The sequence below is a fragment of the Crinia signifera genome, chromosome 1 (genome assembly GCF_055691185.1).
Source record: "Crinia signifera chromosome 1, ASM5569118v1, whole genome shotgun sequence".
NCBI classification, from domain to species: Eukaryota; Metazoa; Chordata; class Amphibia; order Anura; family Myobatrachidae; genus Crinia; species Crinia signifera.
Window position 1 is genome coordinate 252,836,073 of NC_139217.1, and position 24,625 is coordinate 252,860,697.

Here is a 24,625-nt window from a genome sequence, read left to right on the forward strand (position 1 = left end):
GGGGCGAGCGGCAGGATGGGAGTGGGGACCGGCCGGGGGAGTGACAGGAGCAGGCTGGGGGCGGGGTCCGGTCCTGGGTACCTGTAGGTGCAGGCTGTAATCTGTATTGTGCACTGGGAGAGCCTCAGCCTCTTCAGATGTAGCGGCGCTGCGGCAGGCAGTGTCAGGAGCGGGGACCGCAGATGCAGAGAGACCGGGTGCGCGGCGCGAGAATAGAAAGAAATCCCATTCAAAGGACTGGGCGGCCGCTGATTGGCTGAGAACTCAGCCAATCAGTGGCCGCCCAGTCTTTTGAATAAGATGGTTTCTATTCTCCCGCTGCTCTGCGGTCCCCGCTCCTGACCCTGCCTGCCGCAGCGCCGCTACATCTGAAGAGACTGAGGCTCTCCCAGTGCACAATACAGATTACAGCCTGCACCTACAGGTACCCAGGACCGGACCCGGCCCCCAGCCTGCTCCTGTCACTCCCCCAGACGGCTGCACATGATTAATCTTATGTGCAGACCGTCCCACATCCGGATCTGATCCGATGTACACGGGACCGCGCATCGGATCAGATCGGATGTCATACACTACGCAATTTGCCCAGTTTCACCCGATTTCTCGGCCCAATCCTCCAGAATCAGGTGAAATCAGGGCCAAATCGTGTAGTGTATGGGGGCCTTTAGACTTCACTATGCATACATAGGATTCACAGCCACCCTTAACTTTTAAGACGTAACTTTATGCAGACACTATCACTACGAACTAGCCCTTCATTAAATTCCATTTTTTGTATTACTGAATACTGTTTGTTAAAAGATTTAAAGTAATTTTGTTATTTACACTTGTAGAATTGTGCACAAAAATGTAAATGCTTACACAACTCACCAAAACTATAGCCCTGTTACTGGCACCTTCAAGCATATCTTTAAAAAGTAGTTATACATAGGGATGGGGAGGCTTTGTAGTCTAAACCTGGAACTAACTTAAATGTATATGAGCATAATATAAGAAGATCCCTAGTCTGCCTAGTTTTTACCATGAGAAGATGGGTATACGGATGGCTCATAATGTCTAAATGGACACAGAGTAGGTCAACACTGACGTTGACAAGTCAACATTGGCAAAAGGTTTGGCACAAGCAAAAGGTCGCCATGGCAATGGTCAACCCATATTTTTTTTTATTTTTCCATGCTTTGCTACCTACGTGTATGCCGATTGGGAGCCATACCAGTGTACCAAGCTCAGCGGTAGTGGAGCAAGGCACTTGGCCTGAAGCAAGCCATGAGAGGGTACATAGTACACTATTTATGGGTCCATGTGCTCATGTGTCGACATTGACAACCAAAGAATTAGAAAAAACTCATGTCAACCTTTTTCACATTGAACTCTTGCTTGTGTGGAGCTTTTGGTGTCAGCCTAGACATGGCCTGTGAGATGATCTACACCCCAGAAGATGCTACATGTGGCTCCCTTGCACTATAATCTATATTGATGGGCAATTGAGCCCATACATTAATTGGAGGAGTCCCGTGATTTCCTAATCCTGTTTCTTGCTAATCATCACAATCCAACATGTTCTAAATTGGGTCGAGAGATTATTTATGTATTGCCCCTATTAGACTTGTGCTAGCCTTTATAAATGGGGACTCTTCTACGGGAGGGCACATGTATCCCAAGAATGCATGAAATAGACATATCAACACAAATCCTGTTAAAAATATTTGCATTTGTTCCAGTAATAGCAGTAAATAATTGTGTATTAATGCCCTAACTAGAGCTATGCGCTGCCTATCTGTGTGACGGTCTACATCTAATTATCACAATTATAGAAACATAATCTTACTGGATGCTTGCCCACCTTGTACCATCTCTCGGGATCATGTAATACAAATGTATACATAATGTAATACAAATTAGCTGAATGTAAAACCACACATACAAATGCATTTAGTGCAGAGGAAGAGAGCACATACGTATGTTGCGTACGTTGTGTTCCGTACCTGACAGTACATCTCGCCCACAGTGAGAGTTTAAGCCTTGAAAAGTGATAACATGGTAAGTGATAAACCACCAACTAATCATTTTTGAAACACAGCCTGTGATATGGACGTTAGGTGCTGATTGGTTGGTGGTTTATCACTCTCCATTTTATCACTTTTCAAGTTTAGTACATCTGGCCCTCTAAGTGCACCCCATGATGTCACAAGACCAGTGAGGCACACTATGGGGTTGAATGTTTGCAGCTCTGTAAGTAACCCTTTCTGCCTCTTCAGACCTGTGCTGTTTAAGATAATACCTCATGCTTTGCTATACTCATGAAATGCAGAAAAGGATGGCAAATGCCAAGTGACTAAAAATGATACGCTAACAAATGATTTTGCTGTTAAAGTGTTATGTTCTTTCAGGCTTTTTGTTTTACTCTGAAATGACCATTTAAGACCAGTGCAGCTGCTCATGCTTCAAACATGGCTAACAGAGGAGACACTAATGTGCTGGGATTGCCGTGACAGGTCAGCCAACAGAGGTGCTGTGATACAGCTGGTAGAGGCCAATAACGCAGCTTCTTATTGAGAAGTCAGACTGCCAAGTCAGTTGGCACCTGCACAGTCTAAATGTTATTAAGTCTTAAAATGTTTGCTATTTGTGGTTTTATACAGCTTGATCTGTGTAACCCAATAAACAGCATTGCATTTTGCCTTTCCTATATTTTTCGACAGCTCTATGTTAAAACTGTATAAGTATAGTAGTCTTACTATTAAAGGGATTATGCCGCATATATTTCATTATAAAATGTTACAGACATTAAAAAGATCAGTACACTGGATACGATGCAGGAGGCATAAGACTCCCACACTTGCAAGAATATGGCCCAAAGGTGCCTACATTTGAAAAAGTATTTTAGATAGATTCTGAACGTACCATCTATGAGCGCAGATGTGTACTGCTACATACAAATGACCCATCCAAATACAGCTAATAAAATCTACGGGATACATATGGATGACCAGCGTTTGGGATGCCTGCATTCAGGATACAGACGCCAGCACTCTGAAGGAGGGAATCCCAACAAGGGTCAGGTAAGTCTACTTACCCTCCTCCTGCAGCATTACCTACCCCCCCCCCCCCCAGTACATAAATCAACAACGCCCCACCCCCTTTCCCTCGCCTAACCCTAACCTGCCCTGACATACTTGCGAATGGCATCCTGGCAGTCGGGATTTCAGTGCCGGCATCCCCATTGACTTTGGGATTCCGGTGTCAGTACATTATGAATGCCAGGATGCTGAGTGCATCCCAAATCTATTTGTTGATGAAAACAGACACAAACACTTTTCAGGGCTTGATCATGTATTGTGCTTTACATGTTCCGTATATAAGTTGCCACAAGAAACCTTATTTAAAAATGAATGCAGCCATAGGGATTTATTAAGCCTGGTGAAGTGATAAAGTGTACGGTGCTAATGTAACAGCCAATCTACTCCTAACAGTCATTTTTCAAACATAACTTATTAGCTGGTGCGTTATCACCTTCCACTTTATCATCGCATTATCACCACTGTATCATTTTACTGGGCTTAATTCTTCTTCCCCACTGTGCCTAAAAAGAAATGGCACAGATTATTCCATTAGAATGTATATAGCTTTCTTTATTTTTTTTCCGCAGTATATAACATCTACATAAATGGGGGTACAATACAATTAGGGAGATTTCTAGACTCATCAGGGTGATTACTACTATTGCAGGTAGTCTCCCAGACAATCAGGAAATGTTAGCAAGTATGTCAGATGCCAATTTACGAGTTGTGTTCACCTACTAGTAATTACTATGGGGCTGATTCTCCATGGTAGCAAAGTAAAACCATGTTTCATTGCAGGTGGGGCAGATGTAAAATATGTGAGAGTCGTGTCCAAACTCAAATTGCAATATAAAAAGAAAAGCAGTCTAGTATTTGTGTTACATGCAAATGCTGCCAGTATCTACCCTGCATAGAAAAAACAATACATATATTTACACCCCTTGCATTACAACAAGGAGTGTTCCCGATAAAACAGTACGTGCTTTATTTTTAGCTCTGCTCTCAGCCAGTATGTATGCACCTCTAAGATTATATCACCCAGTTTAGTGAGACTTTGTCAATGGCGTAACTCATTTTACTACAAAAGAAACCTGGACATTGGTATCTAAATGAACAAGTTGCCTATTAAATACTAGTTTCCGTCTTTTATCAAACTGCACCACATTTTTCCGCTTACTTTACCCAATAGATTTAAAATGGAAGGCAATTGTCTATATCACCCATTATACAATCCCTGGCTACATGCATGCAATTACATACCAAGGTCATACACAGAGGTAGGCGGGCCCTTTGCATCATTATATACGTTAATGAATAGTATTTAATTGTTATACTGCATTTCATTTGTCTGGTTGATTTACAGTGCTGGAAAGGAATACAAAGTATAAGATAGTAACATGTGCTACACCAATGGCAGGATGTTTTGCCACTGTTCCTCACTGCAATCATGTTAGAACATAAGAAGGTTTTTTTATATGTTCAAAAATTGATATAACATTAAAAAGGTCTCTAGTCACATGGTACCTCTAGTCACATGGTACATATATCATGCATATTACCGCTAGGAAGTCATTTATTTAGTTGATGACCATGTTTCCCAAATACTTTGCTCTAAATTACATTTGGACATTTTAAAAACTTGGCATGTGAAGTATTTTCTATATATAGAAAAAAATGTTTTTGTTGCTTGGTCCATACTTGAGAGTTTACAGTACTCACACCAGTCAAGACCATTAACATTTTTGCTTTTATTGTTTAGTTACCAATAACTTTTTTTTTGTTTTTCATTTTTATATTTCTAGTTGGAATTAATGAAAATATACTTAGATGTGCAATGCTTTTCTAATTTTTTCTTTTATAATACTCCCCACATCTCAAAAGGGGCCCGATACTAATTTATTAATGTGTCTATTAATCGCAATATCATACTGTATGTTATCAGCTTAGTGCCTAGGAAAATGGTTCCCGAACTCCATTTTCAAGGTGCCTTAACAGTCCAGGTTTAAAAATATCCATGTCTCAGCACAGATGGTTAAATAAAATTGACTGAGGTAATAATTAAGCCACCTGTGGCCAAGTATTAATATCCTTAAAAGCCTGTTACACACTGAGATGATATTGTCCCGATATCTCAGTCAAATGAATTGGAGTCCCATATCAGGCATATCAGTGTGTATGCCCAAAAGGCGGGCGCCAGCAGTTGCCCCTACTGAGATGCAAAGTGAGCGATAACACAAGTGACCTAGTTCTGTGTAAATGAAGGACCGAGTGATATATTGCTCCATCCTTCATATATCATCTAATGTGTACCCAGGATCCGATATAATGTACAAGCCCATTGAGCTGACATATAGGAGGAAATTTACTAAGATCAAATGGGTATAAATAGCTGAATTCATTCATGAATTCAGCTCAAAATACGAATGGATCAGTCAGATCTGTGCATGCTTCTCTGTAAAAAGAAGAAAAAATATGTAAATAATTAAATAAAAACATTGTGGGGTCTCCCCTCCCGAGTATAACCAGCCCCTGGGCTCTTTGAGCTAGTGCTGATTCCAATAATACAGGGGGGAACTCAGCAGCCAAATACGAATAACTTCACCATCGGAAAATACGGAACCTGAGAACTCAGAAGCTTAATAAATTTGCTGAGTTCTCAGGCCGTATTTTTGGGACGATCCTGGTTGTTCCGTTAACGTCAATCTTTGTAAACTTCCCCCATTGGCTGGGGACACATCACTCAGCGTATATCTGGCTTGAGGGTACCTGGAGTATCGAGTTTGGGAATTTCTGGCCCTTAATTATCCCACCTGTTTGAACAGCAAAGATACTGAAAATATGAGCTTTTGGGAGTACTTGGGGATTAGAGTAGAAGGTAGAGCATAGTAGAAGCTATCCACATGGCCAGGAAGTGTGATGTGGAGTCTGCCAACACCCTTCCATAGTAAAACTTACATATTCATCTAGTTACAGTGGATAAAATCAAAAGTCTCTTCACAAATGCAGTCACAAGTGCGCTACGTTTGTGGATGACCAAGTTTTGATTAAATAAAATATGTATGTCTTTATTCAATATTCATAGACATACAATGTATGTACTGCAGTCTCTCCAACATGACCCCTTTTGCTCCTGGACATCCTACTTTATTGAGGAGAATGGTATTTGAACACAGATGACAATAAGCATAGATAAACTAGTACAGCATAGGTGACTAATATCATAAGTCAAGGAGCAGAGTGTTTTGTACCTGGTGTAAGGGTATACTACTATGTAACTAACCAAAACCCTATTGTAAGCCCATATGTGTCCTTTATTACAGGGGTGACCTGGCAACCCTATTGTGGCACCTCAGGACAACTAAGTTGTTTGGTCCCCTTCCAATTATATAAGTCTAAATACTCCAAGCACCACAATGGATTAAGCACACTGTAGTGCCCCAGTTCACATTATGGCTGGGATGTAATGACAGACAATATTAGCAGCCAAGAAAAATTTGGACTAAGTCAGAGGTTAGAAATTATTTAAAAAAAGGTTATTTATTGCATTTATGTGCTGTGATTGTGCACTTGTAGTTTAATGTAAACATTTCTGAATACAACTCACCCAAAAACAGCTCTAATTACGTACGACTTTATAGAGCTACTTTGTGTCCAACTTTATAACTCTGTTCCCATTACAATGGCCAAGTTATATGTTCAACATGGGCAAAACATCTGGATTTGACTTTTTATCGGTCGATAAAAAGTCCCTATTCGGCACTAAAAACCTTTGACTTTTAATGAACCCGGATGCTATTACATTAGCCAACTTTGCAAAATATCTGACTTTTGTAGGCTAAAAAAAAAAATATTGAAAATTTCACAAAATTAGATCAAAATTGGACTCTTTACATCCCGGCTAGGGTGGCCAATCCCGGCGTTGGGTGGATCCCGGTATTTGGTCCAAAAATCATTAGGATTGAAATCCCGGGAGTAGACTGCCCATGCGCAGTCTAATGATGGGCAGCGTCTGAGCTCTCGCTCAGATGCTGCCTGGCTGCTCACAACCCGGCTGTGCGCAGCGTGACACGGTCAGAGAAATTTATGAGAATGTACAGTTACAATCATATTATATACTTATCAAATGGGGCTAATTTAAAGATGCAACAAGGAAGTACATTTTTTCTTTGATCGGTGTTCACCCAACAAGCCAACCTGTCACTGCATGTTTTGCAGCTCTCGTCTCTTCTTTCTATTTAACAAGTGAAATAATTAGCACCACCCGAGGATCTTTTAAAGTGTGTCAGTCTGTGAGGAATACACCTGTGCTCCAACAAGGATATATGGGAACATGCATTGACAGGTTACCCAGAATACTGGGGGTGCCAATGTATTAACAAGCCTATTTTTTCAGCTTCAAGAGATATGTCTTACCGCTAAAATGTATTACAAAGGCGCCACAGTAACTCATCTCTGCTGGTCTCTGTCCTACCTGTCTGATACTTAGCGCTCCTTTGTGGCCACATTGCGCATGTACCAGATGTAAAAAATAAATAAAAAAAACCTGTAGAGATCTCATGGCATGTGGTGGTGTCCAGAGAGACTGGATGGCACTGTTCCATGACAGCCTGAGCTCCTTGTCACTTGTCTACTCTTAGGGGGTAATTCAGTATGGCTTGGTAAGCAGCATAAACTCACTGCTTACTGAGTGGTTAAACGCTACCCATGCGGCCGTATGTGTGAAAAAGCCTTTTTTTTTCCGCCCGCTCGCAGATAAAAGTCTGTCTGATATGAATTCTATTTGGGCTGGAAAAGGCGGGAGCTGACATCATGTGCAGGCTCTGCCACACCGGTGTTCACATGGGGATGCCCAGCGTTTTTCTGGGTGCACCCAGGATGTCTGGGCTTTCCAGGCATCCCCCCCCCCCCCCGCCCATTTGAATGCCTTGGCGATTGTGATACATATGTATTTTCGCTCTGAGCGGAGCTGAATCACCCCTTGGTATTGACATAAGCAGAAGCCGTAACTGTGATTTCTCCATTGGCTGCCTTTTGATATATATTTTGGAGAAGTAGTAATATACCTTTTTTTCGGGAAAAGCTTTGCAGAAAGGGGTTATAACCAGTTTATACATTTGCCCTTGTCTTAAATGATAGAATTGCTAACTAGGTCTGCATATTCAATATAATAGAGCACCCACTATATTTTTGTATGTGTCATTATTCCTAAAGGAACATGCAATGCTTGTAAAAAAAGATTCCCAATAAAATCTCAGACTGCCCAGATTCAGCTGGTTCTTAGGAGAGGCTCTCCAAAACATGGCAGGGATAGCCTAAAATAACTATCAACCTAATTTTAAAATGAACAAGAAAGCTATAGACAAACATAACAATTATACAGTATATAAATGAGAAACATGAATTATACAAAAATGAGCGGCTACTTCATTCATTAAGGAAGTATATTCCAATACACATGATAATCTTGTCAACCAATATAGATGCTTCAGGACCTTGAACAGCCAGCCATTTGGAGTTTAAGCAAGAAGGCATAGGGCATAATGCACCCTCTCTTGTGATGATATTGCTCTTCCATCTGGCCTGGGTGGTTTGTCTGAGTTCCAGAAGTCTATCTATCTACCCATATGTGACCACAGAACCGGTCATATAATGCTCAGGCTGAACCACCGACTTTGTCTGTAGGAGAATAGTGAGCAATAATAGTTATCTATAAGTATGCCTAGTCTTCTGCAGAAGACCTTGATATGAAAGGTATGTGACATATAGGTCTTTCAGATGCAGGATATTTTAAGGTAATGAAATGAAGTGTTTAATCTCTGCATCACCCTTTCCAATATGTGTAGAGTCCAAGTTTATTTCAAATCATAGATTTCTTGGAACTGGAAGATGTATTTATGGACAGGGAAATTTGGAAAATGATACTAGATCTATCGACAAAATGCTGGTTTTCTGAAGCCACATCTGACATATCCCCTATTATGCCCTATTACCTTGTTTAAATGTTCAGATGAATTTGTAGATGTTTTTATAACCAATAGTAAATAAGGTGATGCTAGGTGATCTCTCAAATGGGAAGACTTCATTAGCAAAGGGGAAACGTGATCAGAAGCACAATGACCATCACCATGGCAATTTTGTATTAAAGTGCAAAAGAAAACAAGCGAGTATCTTCACATACAACCCCACATAAAGGCAATTTGTAGAGGAGGCAGGTACTCTACTCTACTAATGGTTACAACCAACATGTATTTTAATGAAAAGCGAACCAAACATATGATCAAATCGATGACCTGTGGTGGACATAAACATTGAATGAGTACCTACATACTACTATGGATACGTATGCTGTGCCAGTGTAGCACAACCCTATTATGCTGTTCCAGTGTCTGGTAAAGAGATCTTTCAGAGGGAATATAATTAGCCAAAGGCTTAGTACCTGCGCTGACCAATTCATTTACCGGGAATTACCTTGAGTGTTAAACCACAGAGGTGCATTTTTCCTTGCGGCTTCAGGAACTGCAAGGAAAAAGGAATCAATGTGGAAGTGCGCATTAACCGAGTTTTTACTACAAGTGTCCAATTGAATAGCTCTGTATGTGAAACCCGGATCTTTTAAAGCAGCTATTTAGATTCTACATTAATTTGCAGATCTGTCTTACAAGGCCTATTACTATCCCACTGATGAAAAAGTATCTACCACAAAGTGTCCAATTGTCCAACATACACTATGGGGCATATTGTTATGAGGTAAGACGAGTACATTGTTTTAATACACAACAGAAAGTCACGTATGCACAGTGAAACTGCATCCCGGTTTTTTTTGTGTTTTTTTTTTTTTTTAATTCTCCACCACAGTTCTAAAAGAGTTTAAGCCAACAAACAAACTAGGGAACACGGACTTACTTCGCTATGGTAACCTTTCATTCTTGGACTGGACTTCTTCTCCCTCAACAGAGGGATCAGCATCACATTACTAAGACCATCATAAATACACCCAGGATGTTCCTAACTGAATTTAACTTATTTTTCCTATTTTACTGCCAGGGGGTCTCTACTGTATTGTGGAGAAAACCAAGTATTTACCTCCCCTTTGCCAGCAAAGGGGTTAAATAATTGAAGAAGGTGGTTGAGTTATTACCAGGAATTTGGCAATGATGAACTGTTGTAGTGGCAAAGTTATCCCTCTCCACAGCTCGACTGCCTGCAAAAAGTTAATGCAGTGTAGGATGCCATCTGCAATACCCATAATGCCTTCTCCAACCCTTAACCATTTCCATCTAGCAAAATCTTTGATGTCCTTGTTTGCCATTTGTATCTGGACAGGAGGAACAAGATGTGGAAGTTCTCTTTATAGACATACCTATGATCGCTATACACCTCAGCAATATAAGGGCTCAGATATGTATTGGACTTAGTAGGCTACTGGGTATACCATGATATCATTATGATGGGAAGAGTCATGCATAATACTCATCATCATCCTTAATACCATAGTACACTGCAGTGAGTTGGAATAATGATGTTCACTAATCCAAAAGCTTGAGGTGTATAGAGATACTCAGCATCATCACATAGCACAAAAAGTTCAGAATCCAGTAAGGCTGGAAGTGTATAGCAATAATCATCATGATGATACAGCATAGTACCTCCATGTTGCAAATTGGTACAGCTGTATATAGCATTTTGCACCAGTGTAGCTCATGTTGCAAGGTGGAATCTCCAGAGCAGTTGAATCCTCATGCACTAAGAGGATTCTTGGAAGGGAAACCATTTCCCCAGTATAACCCACCTCTTGTAGTGCTCCTATGCCTTTATTCTATCAGACGGATGGAGGCAGTTTTAAGGTCAAGGGGGCTCACTGTTTATGTGCCTTTCCCTGCTCATCCACATCGTCCAAAGGCAGGTCTTCTGAAACGCCATTAAGCTGAGATTTTCCAGGAACTGTCCCATCTGATGAGGCTATCACAGCGGATCCACCTCGGGGTTGCAAGGAGATTGGTGCTCCCAACCCATTACCCCCTATTTGCCCTTCTCCCTTTCCAAAGTTAAACAGCTTCCCAGGATGGAAAGGCTTGGTTGGAGAATGGGCTCGCTCTGGTGGCGCATCTCTCCGTGTTTCAGGGGATTTCAAGAACTTGAAGCTCAGGAAGCTTGGAATTTTGGTATCTCCCCCTGGAGGAGACTGTGGTGATTTGGCATTTGCCCCTGACAAGAACTTGCTCTGTAGGGGTATAATTTGTTTGAGTTTGAGCACATTATTGCTTGCCAGCAAGGAGCTAGGTCTCTTCGGTTTATCATGAGTGTTCCCCCCTTGGGAACCACATGGCTTAGTTTTACTAGAGTTCTTTTCATGTGTTTGAGAATCCTGTCCAGATCTTCCTTCTTCTCCCCCCCTAGACTCTCGCTCTTTTCGAGCATGATAGTCTGCATGGCGCTGTCTCTCTTCCTCCTCCCGCTTCCTGCGCTGTTGCTGCTGGTAACGGTGCTGGGCCTGACGCTCATGTTTCTGTTAAGAATGGAGAAAATACGAATAAAAAAATTGAGGAAGAATTGATGGTACACATAATTCTTTCTCACAGTATTCCCACCCTTCCAATGCCTTTTCCATGATGTGATTTTTTTTTTTTTTTAGCAGAAACAGAATTATATTATGTAAACTGGATACTGGGAAAGATAAATGGTGGATAGGACCCAGCTTAACTCACAACTTTGCAGTATGTAGGACTACTGCTAACCAAGGCAAGGAGAACTCTTCCTTCATAAACCTATTCATAAAGAGCCGATAGGTGTACTTTATAAAAGGACAGAGTTGAAGTACTAGCCAATCAGCTTATATGTTACTGGCTTTGCTTGAAAAATGACAAGAGCGGATTGGTTGGTATTTAAGTCACTCCATAGTCCACTATGAAAGCCATTATCTGTTCATATTGTTTAACTAATATTCCACAGTTTAGGAGAGACCTTCAATTGAACAGCTGCCATCCAAGATTAGCACCTTCAGTGTTTTGCCAGACCCCTTCATTATGATTGACAGTCCTAACAATACAGCCCGCACAAGTGTTATAGAAGACATTAATACCTTGAATGCTTCTCGTCTCTGGTATTCAAGCTTTGCCATCTCCTCAGCCACCCATCCAGGGATATCTGGAATCACCACATGTATAATGTACTTCAGGAGAAGAGCAAAGTGCTGCAAAGAAGAAACAGTACGTATGGGTCACTGACAGTTCATTAAAAGAACAATCAGCTTGCTGGAATTCAATTTGTTAGAAGTCAAAAAGGAAATAAACACTATGCGGAGAGAGGAGACAGGTTGACAAAGATTTATTCTGAAGAATTGATTACAAAAGAAATAGAAAACTACATTCCAAGAACTGTGAAAGCAGTGGAGGGGAACCTCAAATATGTAATTCGAGCTAACAGGTCACCTACCCTCAGATACCATATTCAGTAGAATACAAGTGGTTGGTAAAAATGAATTATAAAAAAACAAACACTCAACTTACTAAACAAACAATTCAAGCACATGAACTATGTTATAGGAATAGAGCAGCTGCACATGCACAGTGGCGGCAGATTCTCCTACCAAGTCTGCTGTGTGTATCTGCAGAATGGATCGTTTTTTTCAGCACACCAGGGATAGACTCTGGTACAGGGATTAAAGTGGTCTGGAATGTGGTGGAACTGCGTTCAGTCAGTTGTAAATGGAGGAGAAGAAGCCCTCCTTAGGAGGGCTGGCTTCTCTCTGCTGTGTGCGAACAGACAGCTGCTTGGCCCGCCTCCTTCTGTTTCAGGAACGCTGGCTGAAGAATAAATGCAGATAGTGACATCATCATGCCCCTGCCATGGACAGGCTTGTGGAGCTTGCTGAGAGGCCAATGGGCTGGAGAGGAGAAGGACCCATGTGGACGCCAGAATGAGAAAAGAGGAGCACTTCTCAGTTAAAGACTTACAGAGTCACAGTGAGTAGTGTAGTACAGCAGTGTTATAAGTAGGACACAGTAGAGCACAGAGTATATTGATATACAATCAGAAGGAGACCACTCCTTCTAGTGCTAGGTGCATGTGTACTCCTCACTTGCCATTTGGACCTTGAGGAGTACACATGCACCTAGCACTAGAAGGAGTGGTCTCCTTCTGATTGTCTATCAATTTGAACTCTAAAAGGTGGGAATACATATCCACTATTAGAGGATTTTAATTCCAAACTGGGTCATATAGATACTTATGGAATCATTTATGTGAGCATGAATGAATAACCGCAAAATCCTGTCAGTATAACCCGTTAGTAAACGGTTCGGAAACAAAATTTACTTATAAGGATTCACATCCAAGCTACTAGACATTAGGAAGGCGTTAAGGAGCTTCCAATAAAAGAAATACTAAAAAGACAACAGAGAGTTTACAAATAAACTGAGAAGACATATCCAGTTTATATCACTTTAAAGATTCTTCCAGATTATTTCAAAATATTTGGCACACCCCTGATGAAGTCTCTTGAAGGAGACGAAACGCGTCTGTTTTTTTTTATATCATCCATAATCAAAGGATAATACCAAAGACAAGAATTAACTGCAAAAAAGTTTGGTTTTAATGTTTTTATGTATGTGTCAATAAATGTATTTTACATGAAAGAAAAATCTTAGTGTGTACAAATTGGACAAATAAGGATTGGGAAAAACAGAAATTAGTTCAACTCTAAATTTATGTAAGGGCGCCTTATAACACTATTGTAGGGTGATAGATATATATATATATTTTTCATTTGTGGGTTCGTCCACTAAAATGATTATCGATGTCTACAGTATGTAAAAAAAAGCTGTAATTTTTGTCTGCTCGTTCCAGCATCACTCAAACTTCTGGATGAATTTGGATGGCGTTGTCACTATGACTAATTTAATGACCTAAAAAGAAACTCGGATATGTATTATCTCAATGTGACATGAGGAAAGGGAGCAATAAACGGAAACAATAAACTGAAAACCAGACGCATGACACTTGGCATGTGCAGCATGAAAGCTTGTCATGTCCAAAATGAGTCCAATTATATGTTAGTGATCCCACTAGGATCACAGGATGGCAGGACGCCGGAGGAAAGGGGGCACATGTGACATTCCTAATCTGGGAGGACTTGCCTGCCTACATCACTAACGGAGGTACTGGGCTCCTCCGGAGCGCTTAGGACAGCAGCGGTCGGGACGTACGGGTCTGGCTGTCTTAGCAGGGCACCACTAAATGGGTAGGGCACGTTTTTACCCTTTTAAAATCAGGCAGTGCGTGGCGCCCTGCTAAAACAGCCTAGAGTGGACACTATATATATTGGTGAGAAATATACTATGGAGATGGAAAGAAAAAATTCTGTGAAACCACAGGTAAACGTTCTTACTTATCAGACATGGGCAATGACCACTTCCAGTTTGATTCTTGAGCAGATTAATGGAAGCCTTAGACTGGCACAGTTGGGAAAGACTGTTAGATGTTCCCTTTTTGCGTATGCATCGCTAATTGCGATGCATTCGCAATTTTACTAATTTTTCATGGGGCATTTTTCTTTCTTTCTGGCCATCCGCTTTCTGCTTGCAATCCACTGTAATTTCTGATATTAGCAATCCATGCTACATTAGGCCAACAAGAATGTATATTAGCACAGTTACAGACCTCTAGGACAACAATGAATATGACGGCTGATTCAGGACCCAGCCAGGGTATCAGTCTCTGTAGCTGCCCACATTGTCCAATCAGGTAACAGTTCACGATAATGGCTATGACGCCCATTGCCTCCATCACATTCTGTAAAAGAAAGATACATGTCTTGCCCTCAACAATGTAAATAAAATGCATAAAATGTATTTTCTTAATTTTCTAAAATACTCTAATATATTTTTTAAATATAAATGGTAGAATTATGCATTTGCAAAAGTTAGATCCTAATGAATCAAGTTTGAAATAAGCCAGCCATATATTGAGCAGAATGCAGAATATAAAGCATATTGCCTTCAAAATATATAGAACGTTATTTTGGGATTAGACGCAAGGGGATCAAAATTTGCTCTTTTGGAATCTTTTACTGTTGTCCACACCCACCAGCTCCTTACTTGCCACTGTCCTATACCGTCCACACGTCGACCAAATGGTCTCTGTAGTCCACTGCACAGTTTGAAGCCATCACTGCGGATTTCAATGATGTTATTTACAAGGGCACATACTGCAGCAAGGGGAAATGCAGAGGAGAAGAGGACCACATAGCCAAACTGCACAAACATCTCCTGATAATCCTGAAAGGTATCCTAAAAGAGGAAAATGTATCATTTTAATCTGAGTGCAAGCAAGATAATCGCATGATGAGGATATCAATAACTACATCGACATGGGGAAGGTCGACATGCATTGGGTTAACCAATAAAGGTCAACATTCATGAAGGTTGACATGACTGACATGGAGTTAGGTCGACATTGAGCCGTCATGATATTTCATACCCTACCATCCACTAGGGCCTGGTGGGAGAAACAAATATAGTGTGCCATGCGAGGGGACATGGTGACCTTTTTTAGTGTCCATGTCAACATTCGGTATTAAAAAGTGAAAAACCCCATGTTGACCTTCAGTGGTCGACCCAATGCATGATGACCCTATGACCCATATCCCTGTGATATACATATAACCGATTGGTACTTATGTATTATCTGGGCTCCCATGTTAAATGCACCCCATTTTTTCATACCCCTACTATCCAACTACGCATGGAGTTGATTTTATATAGTGTGGCAAGCGCAGCGAGCCACCGTGCCCGAAGATTGGCGAGCGGATGCGGTCTCATAAGAAAAACGGGAGCCCAGATATTACATAAGAACCAACCGATGCAATAATCTTTCTGTAAATACTACATTCAGTCAACATTAACCCCTTCCCGACATTTGACGTACATTTACGTCATGGTTGGGATGTACTTCCCGACACATGGCATAAATGTACGTCATGACTTGTAACTGTCACCGCGTCTATAGACGCGGTGACAGAGGGACGATGTCTGCTGTCCCTGACAGCAGACATCTTCCCTCATTGCCCAGGGGGGGCACCGATGCCCCCCCCCCCCCTCAGCGATCGCTGCGATTGGCTGTTCAAACGTGAACAGCCAAAAGCAGCGTTTACTGTGTAATGTGTAAAATTTAGACTCTGCTGACCCCTAGTGTCCAAAAAAAATAAAAGGAGTTTTAAATAATGATTAACCCCTTCACGACATTGCCTTTTAAGGTAATTTTTTTTTTTTTTCCTCCTTGCGTTCAAATAAGCGTAACTTTTTTAATTTTCCGGCTATATAGACACATGAGGGCTTTTTTTTTGCGGGACAAGTTGTACTTTTTAATGGTACCATTTACTATACCGTATAATATTCTGGGGAATCAGGAAATAATTCAATGTGGGGTAAAAAGAAAAAAAAACGCAATTCCACAATTTTGCGCTGGTTACGGTTTTTTTGGAGTTCATAGTTCGTTTAAAATGATGGGTTATCTTTATTCTATGGGTCGTTACGATTCCGGTGATACCAAACTTATATAGTTTTCGTTACGTTTTACGACTAAAAAAAAAAATAGAATATGTTACGGTTTTTCGAATTTGCGTCGCCATGTTCTGCGGCTTATTACTTTTTTATTTTTCCACCTACGGACCTGGGTGAGGGCTCATTTTTTGCGGGCTGAAGTGTACTTTTTAATTAATACCATTATGGGATATGGGCGACTTTCTGATCTCTTTTAGCTATTTTTTTTTGGGTAGGCGATGCGACCAAAAAACGTAGTTTTGGCGTTGGGGATTATTTTCCGTTTACGCCTTTAACCGTGCGGGATAACTAATGTTATATTTTAATAGATCGGACTTTTAGGAACGCGGCGATACCAAATATGTTTATTTTTTTTATTTTTTATTTATTTTTATTTGGGAAATGGGGAAAGGGGGGTGATTTGAACTTTTAATATTTTTTTTTTTTTTTTTTTTTTTTACTTTTTTTTTTTTTTTTTTTTACTTTTACTACAAGGCCCCCTAGTGTACTTGACCACTAGGGGGCGCGATCGCCTGTACTAGGTTCAGCCATAGAGCTCTATGGCTGAACGTAGTGATTTTATGCACTTCCTATTACATCCTGCCTGAGGCAGGATGTAATAGGTATGCATACACGGCCAGCACAGGGGTCTACATTAGACCCCTGGCTACCATGGCAACCGATCGGCACCCTCCGATCTCGCTGCGGGGGGCCCCGATCGGCGCCGGAGGGGGGCGCCCCCCCCTCCGATCAGCTATTTAAGCACTGCGGGCGCTTTGCCCGCGGTGCTTAAAGGGTTAAACGGCCACGATCGGCGAACTCGCCGCTCGTGGCCGTGAGAGCAGGGACCTGGCTGTAATATACAGCCATTACCTGCTCTCTTTCAAGCCAGCTCACTCCGTGAGCTGGCTTGATTCCCCCGCAACCGACATATGACGTATATATACGTCATATGTCGTGAAGGGGTTAAAACATAAAGTAGACATATGATCTTTGTTAGTTATGAACTATTTTGAGTGGTATGATTATTTGTTTCACAAGCAGAAAATTTAACATTTTGCAAATTGCAAAATGTTCCATTTTTTTACGACATTTTGGTATTTTTCACAAAAAAAAAAAAAACTGTATCGACCAAAATTTACCACTAACTTAAAGTACAATGTGTCACGAGAAAACAATCTCAAAATCACTGGGATAAGTAAAAGCAAAAAAAAGTTATCCCCACTTAAGTGATACATGTCAGATTTGAAAAAAAGGCCTCTGTTAGGAAGGCAAAAACAGGCTGCGTCGGGAAGGGGTTAATAAAACCTGCCAGTGCAGCATGAACAGATGTGTGCTCACCTCGTAACTCTTCATACAACTTTCCACCTCGGCTTGTGTCAACTTTGCAGAATAATGGTCTTCTGGAGGATTCATCCATGAATCTCGTTTCTGCTTCCTCTCACTCTCTTCTTCCTCCTCCTCACCTTCCCTGCTCAGCTCATGCTCCATAGGCATCCTTTTCCTTCTCCTCCTCTGTGGCCTCAGCTTCACACCAGCTTCTGGTTCTTCAACATCCTGCAGTCCCACACCAATTTCTTTCTCATCTTCTTCATCATCTCCGAGCTGGAAAACTGAAGCCGGGTCGCTACCTCTTTCAACAAGTGTAGGGCTCCCTTCCTGTAAAAAGCCCATATCATCTTGGGAAAGTATGCATTCTTCCACTCGTTTTCCCCCTTTTTCCAGAAAGCTAACTCTCTTCAATTTCAGTCCACAATCCATGATGGTTTCTTCCTCTAACTCCTCATCATCCGATGCTATACATTCCTCCTCCTCTTCTGGCACGCCACAACCTCCATTCAAGCATTTCTTACGTCCTCCTACACCAGGCTCCATAGGATCCCCTGGTGACCTTGTAGGGCGCGGAGGGAATGCATACTTCTGCACCAGCCTCCTTAGTGCATACTGGACAAACAGCCAAACTGACCTTGGATTTATTTCCCCTTGCTGTACCTTCTGGTAAAGGTGTGGTTGTGAGACCTCCTTTATGTTTTGCAGAAACTGGCGTATTACCAGGAGCGTGGCCAGCATCTGCATGTATGAAGACAACAACGTACAACTGAGTACATTCCCACATTATATGTTTTGCAAAAAAAAGCAATTATTCTTACCATGACGGTGAAACAAAAATGCAGCAATGATTAAGTAAACCACAAAATAATAATGAAAAAGTAAATTCAACAAACTTATTTAAATTAAAAGGACAGGTCCACTTTTGAATTACAGTCAGTCCCATAGTGTCTATATCAGGGGTCCTCAAACTATTTTGCTCTGGGACCCCATCAGACAATAAAAATAATTACAGGACCCCAGCAAGTTACTGCAGAAGGTCATCACATCACATGTGTAGTCAGCAGACAGCACATACATGGCAGCATTGAGGAGACACAAAAGGATGTGAGGGGTCTTACATAGCAGACAATTCAACAGATTTTTTTAGACTCATTGAATCACTGACAGAGTTGAAAAGTCATCAGCCTGATGGTCAGCTAAATGGAGTTGAGACCCCATGCTGAGAAGGTCTGGACCCACTTTGGGGTCAGAAACCACAGTTTGAGAACCACTGGTCTATATTCTTGCATTGGGGCAGATGTATTAAGTGTTAACAAGAGATAAATGCAAGGGTGATAAGGAGAGATAAACGTCCAGCCAATCACATCCTACCTGACTTTTTTCAAACACAGCCTGTAACATGGCAGTTAGCAGGTGATTGGCTGGATGTTTATCTCTCTTTATCACCCTTGCATTTATCTATTGTTAAGGCATCTGCCCCAGTGTTTGTTAGATAAACTCCTTTGCAAAATCTGTACATGAATCTGCAGATATCGAAGAGCCTTAAGTCTTCAGAGGACAGATGTGGCAGAACTGGCCCTATGCATATGTAAACTAGGTTATTGCCTAGGGCAGGGGTTCCCAATCTTTTTCGAATCACGACACCCTAGAGCAGTGGTAGCCAACCCTAGCCCTCGAGAGCTACCAACAGTTCACATTTTCCAGACAACCTAGCTGCTGCACAGCTGCACTCATTAATCACTGACACATTTTAAAATATACACAGATGGAGCTAATTAGCTCACTTGTGATTCTGTGAGGAGACCTGCAAAACATGCACTGTTGGTAGCTCTCGAGGACCAGGGTTGGCTACCCCAGCCCTAGAGTATCAGAATTTTTCCACGGCACCCCTAGGCTCCAAAAAATACATATAAAATGAAGTACTGTAGATTGTGTTTATATGTGCTTCTTAGGTTCAGTTATGTGGTACAGGGCAGGATTTGCTTGTGATTGTACATATATTTTATGATTGGCAGCCACCGACACTGGTTTTGTCCATAAATAATTATAAATAATTTGAATTGGTCCAGGTCCACCAACCCGTGGCACCCCTGCAAGTGTCCCGAGGCACCCCGGGGAGCCACGGCACCCAGTTTGGGAACCACTGGCCTAGGGCATTTACTTAGGCCTAGGGGCTGGCTCTGCTAAAGTGTGTGTGTGTGTTTGTGAGATTGATATATATATATCAATCACACACACACACATACTATATGTCCTATATAAAGGTGGCAACAGAGAAATGTTGAGCAAGATGCCAGGTGTCTGAGTCGTTGGTGGATGTCCCGTGAGTGTTGTCCTCTCTATATACGTCTGGTAACACCCACCAGATGCAAACCTTGACCGGCCACCAGCCAGGAGAGCGGGGAGGGAGAGATGCGCGCCAGCAGCACCCTAATAGAAGAGATACTGGCTGTGGATGCGGTAATATATAAAACCACGTGGTATTTCAGCCCATGCTGCTGAAAAGCAGGGTACGAGTTGTACATTTCATAATTGAATTTTTAAGCGATTTAAGCCTTTTTAATAAAAGCAATACTTGCACTATGAAGCGCTTCCTTCCATCTTCTTTCCCAGATATATATATAAATATATATATATATATATATATATATATATATATATATATATATATAACACACACAGTTTAAGGATCTAAGGACCACGTACCACATGAAGCGATAACAACCACTGCAAATTTAAATTGTATAGTCAGTAATCATATGGGACTTTCCCGCATCCAAATGTGTGTACTGTCCCTGCACTAGGCCACACCCTTCCATAGAAGAGCAACCAAGCAAATAAAAAGGTTGGAGAACTTAAGCTATGAAGACAGATTGAACAAACTGGGATAGTTTATGTTGGAAAAGAGACGTTTACCGGAGATATACTGAACATGTACATATATATCAGAGGCCAATATAAAGAACGGTCAGGCACCCTTTTTCCTTTCAGGATTGACTCTAGGACATGTAGGCATGTGTTTAGACTAGAGGAGAGTATATTTTATACCCTTCGAAGGAAAAACTTTTTTTTACAGTCAGGGCAGAAAAATTGTGGAACTCTCTTCCTAGAGAGGTGGTGTCAGCAGACACAATAAATACATTTAAAATAAGGTTGAACAAACATCTAATGGTTAAAAACATCCAGGGGTACAACCAACAATCAACATTTGTCCAAAATTAAATCAGAATACACATTTTATATATGTGTATATCTAGCAGATCAAATCATTAAATGGTCGCCAACCCTTGAATGATTTCTCTCCCCTTCGGTAGTAAAAGTCAGTCTGAACGGACTGTTATTTCCTCCGCAAATCCCCAAAGGGGACGGGCGCTAACTTTGTGTGATGCCAGCTGTCCGCCCGAGCAGGCATCGGCCCTCCTGCATTCCCAGAGGAACTCCCAGAATATTATGGGGATGCCCATAAAATGCTGGGCGTCCCCCTGCTCTAGGCTGCAGTCTGCCCCCTCTCTCCCCTACTCATGCAAACACTTAGGCTAGTGTGATGCTCGCAGAAGGCGTTCGCATAGGGGGTCTGCACATGTACAAATATGCGCATGCGCAGACCCCCCCCCACCAACGGAACAGGGCCGAATTCGGCCTCTTTCGAGTGGTACAGAATCGGGTCCATAGTGTACACACACGGGGGGATATTAAGAACGATTACGCACAGAAGGGCCAAAATTAGCAAAATAGTTCATTATATCGAGTGTGTATGCACCTTTCATTAATATCATATTATTTCACTAATGGTAACTATCGTACCAATGCATACTGGCAATATAAATTCCAGTATGACCTTCTACTAACAATTGAGATACTAGGACACGTGTAAATGGTGGGTAAGAAATTAGTACCCTATGAAACTCTATATTAAATAATTGGAATGTCTAAAGTGCAATTAAGCATTTTTAGGTTCTTATAAGCAAAAAAAAAAATTGGCAAAAATTATATTCGCTTGAGATGACCCAAATTGTGTGATAAAAGGTAAAAAAAATCTTTATAATAGCTTCCATATAACACACATATAAATGGCATTATATATTGTAGGGAGAACAGTGTTATAAACTGTAAATAATGTTGGCCAATTCCGCACACATTTGTACGGAACATACAGTACATGAAGGAATAATGGACATCTTAAGTATGTACTAATTAGCACTTGTTTGAATAAAACTAAAGTGGATCTATTAAACATGCCAATAAGACTCAAACATGGCCTCGATCAGTCTACGGAATCTTGCCTTCATTTTCATGCATGAGCTGTGCATCAAGTACTCAGCTATGCTTTTAACATTAGCAGCCGGCTTTCTGTCTCCTTCAGGCAATGATGAGGGCTAGTATTAATAAAAAGCCCACACAATCCCATTTTATCCTATAAAGCCTATAAATCAAATGCAGAGATTATTGTAGATCACAAGATGGGATACCCAGGAAAGCACAGGAAATGTGTTCCGATTCTTGTGGAACATTGTTTTGTGCAATATCACAAATTATACATGTGCACATTTACATATGTGTAATTAAAGTAGACACAAAACTGGTGGCAACGTGACCCTCATGCTGTTGCTGACCCAGGATGGTGCTATCCCAGTAGAACAAGGCTATATGTCCATTGCCCCATAGAATATCCCCATCCTACCGCCCAGTCTCATACTTTAGACTTGAAGAAGCGTCTGGCTGATCTGAGCAGTGCCCTGAGGACGATGAGGAACAGGTGAAACTGGAGGGTGAGGAAGGGGAGGAGGGCGCCTCTAATCTGGCGGGTGAAGCTTTGGGGTAGAGAGAAAACGAGCAGGAGCTGCAAGGAGGTCAGGAAAGGAAGGTACAAGGTGGAGGAAAAAATCAGGGGAAAAGAGAAAGGAAAAAAAGGAGAATAAACAATAGAAAGTAAGAGTAGAAAAGAAATGGAAGGGTTAAAGCAGAGTCACATATTTGGGTTCCAATGAGTTAACCATTTAGTTAGAAAGAAAAACTATGAATCATATAAAAGCTGGGATGAACACTTTAAAGCTATGGTATAGATTTTCTCTAGGATTATTTTTGAATTTCCATTAAGCAAATAAAATCCATATAGCCAAATGTTTATGTTGGAAGAACAGCAGGCGATACAGTAGCAATAACATGACACTGGCTGCAGCTGAGCAATGGTTACTGCAGTCTGCTAGCTTTGTTTGTTTGTCAGGGAAACCGTTAAAAACCAAACCTTTTTCCCCCCGCTAGTTTGATATCCCCCTTTGTGCCAATTATCTACACGGCAAAACTATGTTGGTTTTGCCGTATAAGTGATTGCGCAATTAATTTCTTCAAATTTTTTTAAAAGCGGCAGTCTTGCAAGCCATTACCCCCCCCCCCAATGTGTCAGATTTACATTCATATGCAGAATACCTAAAGTCTAAAAACCATGTATTATTAGGGTATTCTGCATATGAATTTAATCAGGAATACCCACCCATTCTATAACCTAAAATGACTTTGCAATTCAAATATGTTGAACAATGTTGATGTTCTTATTTTAAAGTGGCTCAGCACAGGATCTGCTACTAGCGCTAGGGTTGTTAAACCTCACTAGATATTGGACTTGAAAGGGTTAATATGATTATTAAGGCCAATCCCAGACCATTTTTCAATCCTGGAAACTAGTCTAGCACTAGCATTAGTCAGCCCAAAAAAAATCATACGCATGCACAGCTTAATCCCATGAAACCCAGGATCCGGCCTATCCTGGGATTGACCACCCTAAATATGATCTATTAACTTGACTATACACTACTGTGATGTATGTATGGCCATCTGACCTCCTACATCGCATGCGGACTGCGCATCGGCTCTCACACACATCTGAATTGTGCCGATTTATTGCCCAATCTGTCAGGATCAGGTCAAATCGGCCCAGTGCCTTTATTCAGTCATTTGTTGAATCGATAGCAAGTGTAAAAAAACCTGATGATCCTCAGTAAAGGTGCCCATACACGGTGTGATGATCGCTCCCGTTAAGGGCTGGATCGCATCGCATGCGTTTTGCATGCGATTTGCGTGCAATGCGATTAGAAGGCAATACAAAAAGTATGTGCAGCACATACATTTTGTACTGTGCGATGAGATGCCCGCGGGAGCGCGCATTGCATCGCACGGTGCAAACGCACCGTTTATGGGCACCTTAAGAGGCTTTTTGATATTGGACCCAACACCAATATGCCCCTTATCAATCCTGACATACAAAATGTTTTCTTTCATATCTTTACTGAAATAAATGTCATCCAACTAAAAAAAGTCATGACTTCCCTGACCTGGTATGGATTAGGTTGCTGAAGCTGTGAAATAAGCAGAATTTGTCTGACTAAACCTTTACTTGAGATTGAAAATGTAAAGACAGACCTTAGAATCATTAAGGTTACAAATGTGAGAAATACAGGGAGAACTGGTCACCTGTGAGTCTGCTTTAAACCATCCAATGTTGATCAAGATGTAGGCCACACAATGACTTCCATGCAAGAAAATGTAACACATGCACACACTGCAGTAATTAAGTCAAAGTTAGACCATGAAACCACTTAAAAGGAAAATTCGGATTTGAAAAAAAATATTTAATGAAACCCTAACCTAAAGGATAATCCTAAAAAGCCTTTTCTTGCTGTAAATGGTGGCATCCAA

General features: G+C 41.2%; 1 protein-coding gene across 6 annotated transcripts in view; it reads right to left on the minus strand.

Annotated features, from left to right (window-relative positions):
* Positions 1-424: 424 nt before the first annotated feature.
* ANO8 (anoctamin 8) overlaps positions 425-24,625 on the minus strand; it is a 101,598-nt gene continuing 77,397 nt past the window's right edge. For 5 of the 6 annotated variants that reach the window (XM_083180161.1, XM_083180167.1, XM_083180163.1 and 2 more), the window contains exons 13-18: positions 22,629-22,772; positions 17,942-18,670; positions 15,158-15,349; positions 14,721-14,852; positions 12,142-12,252; positions 425-11,568 (exon numbers count right to left, since the gene is read on the minus strand). In XM_083180161.1, coding sequence (XP_083036287.1) covers positions 10,918-11,568; positions 12,142-12,252; positions 14,721-14,852; positions 15,158-15,349; positions 17,942-18,670; positions 22,629-22,772 — 1,959 coding nt within the window. In that variant the 3' untranslated portion in view covers positions 425-10,917. The remainder of the gene's footprint in view (positions 11,569-12,141; positions 12,253-14,720; positions 14,853-15,157; positions 15,350-17,941; positions 18,671-22,628; positions 22,773-24,625) is intronic. The other variant, XM_083180171.1, reaches the window with a different exon arrangement.